General features: G+C 40.2%; 1 protein-coding gene across 2 annotated transcripts in view; it reads right to left on the bottom strand.

Annotated features, from left to right (window-relative positions):
* The window catches only part of LOC138801178 (uncharacterized), a 206,013-nt gene that overhangs the window by 60,166 nt on the left and 133,524 nt on the right, over nucleotides 1-12,323 (bottom strand). For both annotated transcript variants that reach the window (XM_069983727.1, XM_069983728.1), the window contains exons 48-52: nucleotides 12,077-12,193; nucleotides 11,452-11,625; nucleotides 9,771-9,978; nucleotides 8,085-8,245; nucleotides 6,742-6,854 (exon numbers count right to left, since the gene is read on the bottom strand). In XM_069983727.1, coding sequence (XP_069839828.1) covers nucleotides 6,742-6,854; nucleotides 8,085-8,245; nucleotides 9,771-9,978; nucleotides 11,452-11,625; nucleotides 12,077-12,193 — 773 coding nt within the window. The remainder of the gene's footprint in view (nucleotides 1-6,741; nucleotides 6,855-8,084; nucleotides 8,246-9,770; nucleotides 9,979-11,451; nucleotides 11,626-12,076; nucleotides 12,194-12,323) is intronic.

The following is a 12,323-nucleotide window of genomic DNA, read 5'->3' as shown; positions in this document are numbered from 1 at the left end:
GCTGGTTATAAAAATAGGGGGGACCCTATGCGTTTTTTTTTTTAATTATTTATTTAAAAAAAACGCATAGGGTCCCCCCTATGTTTATAACCAGCCGGGTTAAAAACCAAACGACAGCAGCCTGGTAACACCAGGGTGGGAAGAGCCATTGGTTTAGGCCCTCCCCAGCCTAAATCTTACCAGCCTGCTGCCGCCCGGTCCAGGAGCGCCAATTTTGACGCTCGGGGACCACTGGCACCCGGCTCTTCCCAGTACCCCTGTTGGCATTGGGTACTGGGGTAATAATAGGGGGTTAGTGTTAGCCATTTTATACCGGCTAACACTAGGCCCCAACTTAGTAATGGATTCCGTCTATTAGACGGCTTCCATTACTAAGTCTATAAAGTAAAGAAATAAAGACAAGACACAAGTTAAAAAAAATTTTTATTCAAATAAAAACACCCCCACACCCCTCATTGACCATTTTATTAAAAAAAAACATTAAAAAAATGCTGGTCATCGACGTAGTCCACGGAATCCGACGTAATCCCCAGGATACCGATATCTGAAAAACAAAAAGGGAGAAACACACAAAAAACACACAAACAGGAGCACAACACCCATCATTGTGAGCGGTGTTGTGCTCCTTACAGTATGCAGCATCTTTACAGATCGCTGCTTACAGTCTGGCCCCCAAGGGGTTAAGGGAGGATGTATTGCATCCCCCTTAACCCCTTGGGGGCCAGACTGATGTCAGACTGCACCCATCCCAGCAAGGAAGGGGTTAACTGACCCCCCCTTCCTTGCTGGGAGGGGTGCAGTGCTGGGGAGGGGGTGGGGAGAGCTCTATACTCACCCCGATGTTGTCTCTTCGCTGGTCCGCAGCACAATGAAGTCACTGTACTGCGGACCCGCTAATTATATGTGCGCTCAGCCGATCAGCCAATCAGCTGAGCGCACATATAATTCTAAATGTTTCTTCCAATAATGCTATTGTGATAACATAATTAGAAGAAACATTTGATGTTTTCATTAAAGTAAAGTGATGATTAGTACAGAATGCTCTTTTGCCGGCAATATGAATTAACGGCTTATAAAGCTTCCTGTACTAATTAATATTTAATTAATAAAACACATTTTTGATTAAATAAATTCAGTTTCGTTGTTCAATAATTTAATTCTAACGAATCCATTATTGTGCAATTAAATATACTGTCAAAAAATAAATATATATATAAATATACATTTATTTATATATATATTTATTTTAACAGTATATTTAATTACAAAATGATGGATTAGTTTAAATTTAATTATTGAACAACGAAAGGCACTTTATTACAACGAAAATGTGTTTTATTATTTTAATAGATTAACCATGAGAGACATCGGCATTAGTGCAGAGGAGCGCAAACCCCGGTAATAGCAATTCATGTAAACTGTGTTCCCTGCTTTCCCAGATGCATCCAGAGGTGTTTGCATCACTTTCTTAAGATTTTATTTGTTATTTTTAGTTGAACCAGATTTCCAAGTAAATGACCGTATGTTTTGAGCCGCATGTCTATTTTTTCCCACGGCCGGAGTTTCATCCGCACATTTACAGCCGCATAAAAAATACAGCCGCACAGTTACATAGTGTGAACCCAGCCTCAGGGTGTAAGAAGAGAAGGAACTGAATGTTGCCAAGCTTCTAAAGCCCAGGGGAACATCCCATGAGCTTTATTTCCCAATTTGCTTAAAACTTCAAAAGATCAGTGCTGGAGCGACGGATTGAAATAAGTTATAACTCATATATATATATATATATATATATATATATATATATATATATATTTCAGGATTAAAAGAAATCCTTATTATACTATTATACACTGCATTTAGTCTGTAAAAAGGTGCTGACCGGTCTGCTTTTAAAAATAAAGAGAAGGCTGTTTGTGTGCCTTGTGTATACCTGTTTGAGCTAATCTAAAAGGCATGGATTATCTGTCATCTTGATTCCCAAATATGCTTTCCTACTATCCCCTACATTTTCCATGATGCTTGCAATGATAATATGTGTATATATACTGTATATACAGTATGTACCCTGTCAGCTCTTACACACAAGAGAGCACAGTGCAAGGCTCCACCAAACAAGACACACTGGACACAGTCCATGTGATCAATTCATCAGTGTATGGACTTTGTCATTGAGGTCCGTGTCTCTTACTGGAGCACAGAAAGCCTTAGGGCCCGTTCACACTACAGATTCAGCGAGGAGATTCTGCTGGGAACCGAATCCCTCCTGCTATGTCTTTGAATGGGAGGGCTCGCGCAACTCCACAGGAATCAGATCCCATTCAGACCTTAAATCAAACACCAAGATTTTTGACTTTAGACCAGACCACAGACTAGAGGAAAAAAGACCCCAAACGTCTTCTTATACTTATCACTCAATCTTTCCTGGGCCTATACTATTCCAGGGCCATCTGCCACACACCTGGTCCTGATACCAGACAGCACTAGGACCTGATGGGATGGAGACTACTTGGAGCAGAAAAGTCTCGTAGGTTAAGAATTGTTGAGCTTTTGCATTAGTGCCCGCTACCCCCGGGGTCCAATCTTGATATGAGCATGCACTATTAAATTATACTCGCATCCTCAATATACAGATACAATTGAAAGTGCACTACTCTCTGGGAAACAAGGGACCTTTTTTAAGGCTGCCTTGCTAACCAAAAACTGTTAGGGCACCGCCTAGGTTTATCCTGGTACTATGGCCCCCTGGGAATAATGTTTCTCTAAAAGAGAATATGTATTGTTGGGCACTGCAGCCGTGAGACTTGTATATGTAGGTTACAGTTATCCGAGCTGTGCTTGTTAATTTAAGGTCAGTCAAGTTTTCCCACAATAAACCAAGTACACCATTATTTATGTGTATGAAACTTGCTTTGTGCTTAGAGGGCATTGCCGAGCTCTAGAAGAAAAGGCTGCAGCTAAGTTGGACACCGCTTTTTAGCATATCAGTTTATATATTTTCTCTTATCTGGAACTGAGCAGTCCAACCCATAAAAAACGTTACCACATTGAAGACATGCAGGAAGCACTAAGCAATGTAAAACAAATGCAAAATGATATTGATTTATATATCACCCGAGCAAGTGTTTAGTGGATGTCAGGCTTGCAGCTGCTTGGAAATAGAAAAATGAAGCATCTAACACTTCTTACATTGACATGCCAGTTTGACAGGCGAGCAGTGCATGTTGCAGCCGCAGATGGTATGTAAGCTTTACAGGCAGACCTGTTTTTTGAGCCTGTGTGGTCCGTAATAAAAAAAAATATATACTTACTCATCCCCCAGAGCACAGGGTCACCCCTCATAGACCCCCACCAGCCTCTTGTAGCACCTGGTCCTGCAACATGACAACCCAGCTCAGAAATGCCAGCTTAGCCAGTCAGCGACTGAGGAAGGATATCTCTGCAGTCGTTCACTGGCTGAGTGAGAAGTTCTTGGTGGGTTTTGCTGACATAGGAAGCCTGGAGAAACAAGAGGCTGAGGTTAAGCTGGTGATGCTGTGCTGCAGGGGTGTGGGGATGGGTAAGGACCCTATTCCACCGGACGATTATCGTTCAGATTATCGTTAAATTGTTCGAATCTAAACGATAATCGTTTGGTTGAAATGCAGTTAACGATTAACGACTGAATGAGAAATCGTTGATCGCTTTATAAGACCTGGACCTATTTTTATCGTTGCTCATTCGCAAAACGTTCGCAAAACGTTCGCATTGAATAAGACGTCATTCGGTTGTTCGCAGTAGATACGAACGCAATAGCGAAGAAATAGCGAAGAAAAAACTATTGCAAATAATCGTCCGGTGGAATAGGGCCCTAAGTATGACTTCTTTATCATGTTCCCACCACCGACCCCTTGGCAACCCTGGATGTTTACTCTTAACCGGAGTTCTCCTTTCAGCTTAATGTCTTGGGCTTATTAAGTGTAAAGATCATCCATCTGTATTACATGTTCCATTGTATAATTTTTATATTGACACCTTTGTATTTTTAATGACTTTGTTACTATTATGAAATATGGTCAAAGCTGTTCCTCAATATACAGGTGCAAGATATGGGAATTAAATGTTACATAAATGCAAACCTATTACCGGGTTATAAGATTTGCAAACTTATAAACATTTACTGAAACTGTAAAAAAAAAAAAAAAAAAAAAACAGGAGCAGCTGGCAGATTACTGTGAAAGGACAGTGGGGAACTTGTTTGCTACATCTGCAGCTTCTAAACAGGGAGCCTTGTGATTTCCTCAGAAACTAACGTCCTTCTGAAGTTCTTCTGAATAAATATTCCCCTTGTAACCTCAGGTGTGGGAGACTACCAGATGACTTCATAAGGCTACCTCAATCCCAGGCTGCATGAACAGTCCCTGGATCATTTTTGTAGCCCATTTAGTGCATTACTGGTGGCCATACGCCACCAGTTTGCACAGGACATGGTATGGCCAACAGTGATCATTTAAAGGTTAAATTATCCGCAGGCTAGATGAATCTAAAGTGCTAGTAGCCCCTTATAGCACCCGTGATGCTGAGAAGGAAGGTATACAGTACAGACCAAAAGTTTGTAGATTCACACTGAAGGCATCAAAACTATGAATTAACACATGTGGAATTAGATACTTAACAAAAAAGTGTGAAACAACTGAAAATATGTCTTATATTCTAGGTTCTTCAAAGTAGCCACCTTTTGCTTTGATTACTGCTTTGCACTCTTGGCATTCTCTTGATGAGCTTCAAGAGGTAGTCACTGGAAATGGTTTTTCAACAGTCTTGAAGGAGTTCTCAGAGATGTTTAGCACTTGTTGGCCCTTTTGCCTTCACTCTGCGGTCCAGTTCACCCCAAACCATCTCGTAGCACCCCATCATTCTCCTTCTTGGTCAAATAGCCCTTACACAGCCTGGAGGTATGTTTGGGGTCATTGTCCTGTTGAAAAATAAATGATGGTCCAACTAAATGCAAACCGGATGGAATAGCATGCCGCTACAAGATTCTGCGGTAGCCATGCTGGGTCAGTATGCCTTCAATTTTGAATAAATCCTAAACAGTGTCACCAGAAAAGCACCCCCACACCATCACACCTCCTCCTCAATGCTTCATGGTGGCAACCAGGCATGTAGAGTCCATCCGTTCACCTTTTCTGCATCACACAAAGACACGGTGGTTGGAACCAAAGATCTTAAATTTGGACTCATCAGACCAAAGCACAGATTTCCAATGGTCTAATGTCCATTCCTTGTGTTCTTTAGATCAAACAAGTCTCTTCTGCTTGTTGCCTGTCCTTAGCAGTGGTTTCCTAGCAGCTACTTTACCATGAAGGCCTGCTGCACAAAGTCTCCTCTTACCAGTTGTTGTAGAGATGTGTCTGCTGCTAGAACTCTGTGTGCCATTGACCTGATCTCTAATCTGAGCTGCTGGTAGCCTGCGATATCTGAGGCTGGTGACTGGGATGAACTTCTCCTCCGCAGCAGAGGTGACTCTTGGTCTTCCTTTCCTGGGGAGGTCCTCATGTGAGACAGTTTTTTTGTAGCACTTGATGGTTTTTGCAACTGCACTTTGGGACACTTTCAAAGTTTTTCCAATTTTTTGGACTGACTGTCCTTCATTTCTTAAAGTAATGATGGCCACTCATTTTTCTTTACTTAGCTGCTTTTTTCTTGCCATAATACAAATTCTAACAGTCTATTCAGTAGAACTATCAGCTGTGCATCCACCTGACTGCTGCACAACACAACTGATGGTCCCAAACTCATTTATAAGGCAAGAAATCCCACTTATTACACCTGACAGGGCATACCTGTGAAGTGAAAACCATTTCAGGTGACTACCTCTTGAAATTCATCAAGAAAATGCCAAGAATGTGCAAAGCAGGAATCAAACCAAAACATGGCTACTTTGAAGAACCTATAATATAAGACATGTTTTCAGTTGTTTCACACTTTTTTGTTAAGTATACTGTAAATTTCCACATGTGTTTATTCATAGTTTTGATGCCTTTAGTGTGAATCTACGATTTTCATAGTCATGAAAATACAGAAAACTATTTGAATGAGAAGGTGTGTCCAAACTTTTGTTCTGTACTGTATGTCTCACCTTCCTCCTCAGCGCCAGTCCCCTGCTGTTAGCCAGCATAATCTTCGGCCGGGAGCACTGTTAGGAGCACTGCCCTGCCCCCACAGCATCATCCAGCTCCATTGATTATCACGGGTGCTATAGCCACTCAAAAGATCCAAAAAGCTGAAGAACAAGCTTTTTTTCATTAGTTGGATGATCCCTGGCCATTTTATACAAAACAATTATCCTAGAAAGCCATTAGTTGTCTCAGAGGCCGGGCCGGAGTTACCCCTTTAATTTTAGTGCAAATCTATTAAACAATAAAATAGTAAAATCATTTTTTTTCCCTCTTTTTTTATTTGGATAACCTAACAAATAAATGTTATAGTCAGTAAATTCTGTTATACTATAAAATACACTTAGGTTTAATCCCCAGGGCTGATAGAAAAAAAAATGTTGATGAAATGTTAAAAAAAAGTCAATAAACTCTGAGGTGAATTATGGAAATATGTGCATGAAAAATTCATGAATTTATATAGAAAATTACCACTTGAATTTCGGGATGCTCTAAAAGAAAAGGAAGCCCGTATGCTGTGCCCTCCGCTAATCTGTACTATCACTATGGAGCAGTGTGACTCGGAGAACAGAATGAAGATACTGACCTCTGCTGTTGGGATCTGACATTAGCAGTAAAGGAAACGTTGCTGCCCTTGTCGCAGTTAAGCATAAAAGTTCCACCAACATCTGCACTTGTTAAAATTGCTTGCATCAGCACCTGAACAAAGAGACAGAAGGCAGTTCACTATGTACTTTTATGAAGAATAATAATAGATTACAGTCTAGCAAACAGACTGCTGGAGACTGTACATTTACCTGGACCTATCACAAAGCAGAATGTCCACCGATACAGCAGTGAGTTTGCCTTGAGATAGTTAAAGAAGTTACAGAGGTCTTTGGATTGCAGATATTCTTGCACATATTCTAGCAATTTTTTTTCTTTTTGTTTGCTTTATAGTGAATTATGTTTTCACACATTGTTTGTTAGAATTATACTTAGAAGACTTAAAATTATTGTATATTAAGGAAAGTGTATGGAGAAACCCTGTCTATATGTCCTATAAGGGCATAAAAAGTATACCGGGTGGGTGCCACAGAGATTAAACCAAGATCCATGGTTATGATCTATCCACCGGATTGGAGATAACTAGCTAATCGCTTGTGTTTCAACTGCTGGGACCCCCACTTATTCAAAGAACAAATTTCAATTGTCTCCCTATTGAATGGACAGCATGTTATTCATTGTCTATGGGACTGCTTGGCAATTTTTGGAAGCCCCATAGAGAAGGAGAGGAGTGCTGGCTGTGTATAGGCACTGTCACCCCATTAATTTATTCATTTAGATAACAATTTAACTTGATTTTTGCAATTCGTGGTGGAGGGGGGTGTAGGGTCAATCAGACCCCACTAACCAGCTATATAGCCCCTATACTGTGGATAAGAGATAACCTTTGATCTTGGGAATACACAAATAATAAACTCTCATATACTGTTTATACTATGGAGACAACCTGAATATTCAAAGTTGTAAGAAATGAAAACACTTATTTAATGGCATTGTCCCTTCTCAACAACCCCTTTCCATATAGACATGTACAGAATGAGAGAAGCCATTATAAACAGCAAATGTAAAAATATTATTTGTGACTACAATGTAATCTTACTATCAGATTTTCTAAAGTAACCAATCACAGCTCAGTTTTCTTTTTACCAGGGTAATTATAGAAATAAAAGCTGTGATTGGTTGCAAAAATCTCAGACAAACTGATAAATCTGGGCCAAGATACCTACCCGGCTGATCCATGATATCCTATAAACAGGCAAATAATGGACAATATATTGCTTTTTGGGCCAAAAAACAAAATTGGTATAAAAGTAAAATATTAAGTTACTGATTAGTTTTAGGCAATGTTCCCACACACAGACAATGTTCCCACACAGGACTAACCTGCATTGAATTTGGTATTGACCAGGTGACCAGCATAGGCACTGAATGCTTCACTCCTGCACTGATGCCAAAGTTATGACTTAGATCCATAAAGGACTTTAAATCAATCCTTAGCTTTTTCTTTTCACATTCCAAATCCAGGGAACCATTTACTTTGTCTCCTAGCAAAAGAAACAAGAAAAGAATCATTGATATAAATAGGCCATGAAGTTTCTCCTCTGCACTATGCATCAGGAGCATATCTGGAATTCACAGCACCTCATGGCAATGTGAGATGGGTCCCAAGACCTAATGAGAGGAGACGGAAACAGTAAAATAAGCAACAATTAGAGGTAGACCTGACACAGACACAGACCTGAAAGCTTGTAAAAAAGTTTGTGGAAAGATTTTAAGATTATTAATATTTCTTGCTCATCTGGTGATAACCCGGAATTGGATATGCGCTGCAACTGCCAGTAGGGAGATATGGGAGGGCTGTGTAAAGAAGTTTGAGGGACTGTATCGGTGAAATAGGAATTAAGTTTGTGCACTGTGCTAGATAATTAGGTTGGGGTTTTTTTGTTTTTTTGTTTTTTTCCCACCCCACAGCAGAGGGAGGAAGGAGGTTGGGTAATATTTTGTATTTCACATGGTTTGTTGGTATGGAATTGTTTTATGCTTTTGTACTGTTTTATAATGGAAAAATAAAAATTCTTTAAAAGCAACAAAAAAACTATTAGAGGTAGAGATAAAAGATCCCATATATCAGAGAACCCACATATCGTGCTAAGAGAGCAGGGAGACAACTACTTGATCTTCCCCAAACATGATAGAAAGTGAGCTGATCTTGAGTTTCAGTGGAATATTACTGTAAATTAAAGGGGGTCTACTTTTTATGAGTAAAGTTTGAGCATTTCTGCAATAGGACTTGTACCAGTGGGGGCTTGACCATTAGATCCCTTATATTAAAAGGTGATAGGAATTTTTGCAGGAATCCCCACTCCAAAGTTCCAACATATGCAACTACATGCAGAATTAAAGGAGAAGTCCAGTGTGTGTGTTGGGGGGGGGGGGAATAATTTCAGGTAGGGGGTGGGGGGACTATATTATAGAAAGTATGCTTACCAGACCTTGTACCCGCACTGCACTGCATGACGCTTTCTCCTGGCTTTGGGATACATCACGACCTGGCTGAAACATCACCAAAGCTTGGGATTTAGCCCGCTCAGCCAATCAGTGACTGCAGCGGTGTCCCGCCCCAGTGACTGACTGGCCGAGCGGAGCATTTGTCAGCCGAATTGTAATGTAGCAGCAGGGGAGATATGCAGTCTGTCAGCGGGGTCCAGGAGCATGTCGCTGCACTGGCACCGGGATGGGTAAATATATCTTCTTTATGTGTTGTTCCCGCCCCCCCATCCGCAAAATAATTTTTCCCTCCACCCTAGACTTCTCCTTTGAGCCAAGGATTATGGAAAGGAGATGGAGGCAAATAAGCTCACATGCTTTCTCTGATGCTTCTGGATATTATATGCTTATAATCTTTCATATGAGGGGCCCTCATCTCCGTGTCCACAGCACTAGCATTACTACTATGAAGAGAACTGGACAATAAAAAAGCTACTGTGTCCATTAAAGTCATACTATATGGTCTCATATCCCAACTGTATATGTTCCTCCCCGTTGTCATTCTTCCGATAACCAACACACCTTCTTTTGCCAATATTCCTGTCACATGGATCACTTTAGGGTATCCAAATTTAATAAAAGACTCAATGTTGTGGCCACTTTTAAAGAGGAGCTTGTTGTTCTTTGCTGTGGATAGAGAAGATACGGCACACATAAAGGTGTTCTGCGTTGTTGTGGCCTCCAGAGAGATTTCCTGCTTGCCATCCATTGCTTGTATATCCAGCGAGCTCTACAAAAAAACAGCAGTCATTTTATTGCTTTCCTGGTGGTGCCTCAAGCTTAGATATCCAGGTATTTCTACACATGATCTACCATCCATTCTTTCTAAGTACCCAGTACAGTAAAAAAGAAGGACCAATCACCTGTTCAGTCATGTAATAAAATATTCTGGATTTCCATTATTTTTTCATGTTTGATAAACTTTAATAGGTCTGCAAACATAACTGGTTATATAAATTACTGCAGGAAAGCAGCTGTCCAATATGAGCACACACACACACACACACACACACACACACACACTGGGGACAGGGGTGGTGCTGTTTATGCAAGAACGTCTTGGATAACCCCATTATGGATCAGTTTGTTTCAGACTTTTTTGACATGCAACGACAGTACAATAAATTGACAGCTCATAAATGAAATAAGATACATCCAGTGTGACTACAGTAAGGAATTTTGCAAAGATTTGGAAAAAAATTATCTACAACAATTGGGAAAGACAAATCTTTAGTAGCTGGAGTGTTTTCAGTTGTTGATAAGAACAACTGAAGATTTGCAAAATTATAATAGTTTTCAATTCACTCCTGGTTTTGACTGAAAAAAGACTGACCAAAAGACTGAAGGAAATACCATGTGTGAACATAGCCTAAGGGTGCGTTCACACGTACAGGATCCGCAGCAGATTTAATGGTGCAGAGTTGAAGCTGTATTCAGTTATTTAGATCAAATCTACTGCGGATCCGCACCATAGCTTGCATCTCCAGCATAATGTAAATCTAGCGTTCATCCCACGCTATGGAGATGAAACAGGAGGGTATAGCTGCATAAGATGGGGAGCAGGGAGAACAGGTGCTAGGTAACCTATTTCACTGCCAAATTACAAATGGATGTGTATTATAAAAATGACTATTCTGCACCGTAATTTTTTTTAGAAAGTTTCCCCCATCACTGGTACACTATAAAGTAACAAAACCGTAAAGATTTTAAAAAATCTTTTGAAACTACAGGTACACCTCACTGTACCTGATAACAGTTCCCATAAGAAAGAGCAGTCCGTACTGCATTAACAAACTTCCACTGTGCTTCATATAAGGGCAGGGCAGTATGTCACATATCTGGCGGAGCTCAATCTCGAAATAAAAGTTCCTAAATAGCAAATCCCTGAATAGACAGAGAGGGCACTCACCAAATCTTCCAACTTTATTCAGAACCATACATAGGCGGCTTCATAAGGACACTAGCACCCACTAGAACAGGTTCTGGTGGGTGCTGACGTCCCCGCTTACATGCTATAAAGTCGCCTATGTATGGATCTGAATAAAGTTTGAAGATTTGATGAGTGCCGTCTCTCTCTATTTGTGGATTTACTGTACCTTATCTGTGACGAAAACACAAAAGTTTAGATATTAGGACAGATACAACACTGCCTACAAATCCTGTGTGTTGGTGTTAAACCCCTCAACAAGTCTCTGTACGTCACCTGTACTGAAGCAGACATGCCACTGCGTAGTAACCAAGGCCAGTTGTGCTGGATGCTTGCGGTCAGGTTACAGCTTGTCTCATTGCTCTTGATTCGCACTGTAGTATTAATGAAGTGGGGTCCATAGTAAGTGGCAAGGCTCATATTTCTATATTCCTCAAGCTCTATGTCAGCCTATGAATAAAATAAGGATGTATTATGATTGAGTACAAAACATACTGACCCTTCCAATCTGGAAATGAGGGGTCATTAAGTATAAAATACGCGAGATAAATGATAGGGATGGATTATAGGGCTTTTTAAGTGTTTATGAAGATTCTATTTCTGAGAAACTAAGCTAAATTTTATTATCTGTAATGGAAATGTGGCAAGTTTTAGGAAATTTGGGGAAAACCTAAAGGCTGAGAATTGGGTACATTGACGACATAAATTTCCAGAATGATGTGTCAAAATGAAGAGATTACGGGAATACTTTGGGAAATCTCAAGTGTTTACAATCTCAGAAGCATTTATGGAGCTCGTGCAACATGATTAGTGACTCCTTCCTGCCCCCTACTGGAAGTTTTGGCCTATTCCTGATAGACTCAGTATCCATAATAATGGCCTGTGCAGTGAATTAACTTACCCGAATTTCCACTTTATCTTCAAGTAGCAGCTTTTTTAGTGTTTCCAGATTATGTGTTATCTTGTAACCAAAAGTTATGTGTTCATCCTTCTGAAGAAAGCTCACTTCTTCACTAATCTGTTATCATGAATTCAACAAAAACAGTCAATGTGAGTTCCCAGGTCTATTACTGATGTACTGCTGCCTATTTCTTGTACACATACGTAGCATGCATCATTGTTTAAGCAAAGTAAATAGCAAAGACTAA

The sequence above is a fragment of the Dendropsophus ebraccatus genome, chromosome 9 (genome assembly GCF_027789765.1).
Source record: "Dendropsophus ebraccatus isolate aDenEbr1 chromosome 9, aDenEbr1.pat, whole genome shotgun sequence".
In the NCBI taxonomy this organism is placed as follows: domain Eukaryota; kingdom Metazoa; phylum Chordata; class Amphibia; order Anura; family Hylidae; genus Dendropsophus; species Dendropsophus ebraccatus.
The sequence above is the reverse complement of the archived record's forward strand: the minus strand, read 5'-3'. Positions and strand labels throughout refer to the sequence as shown.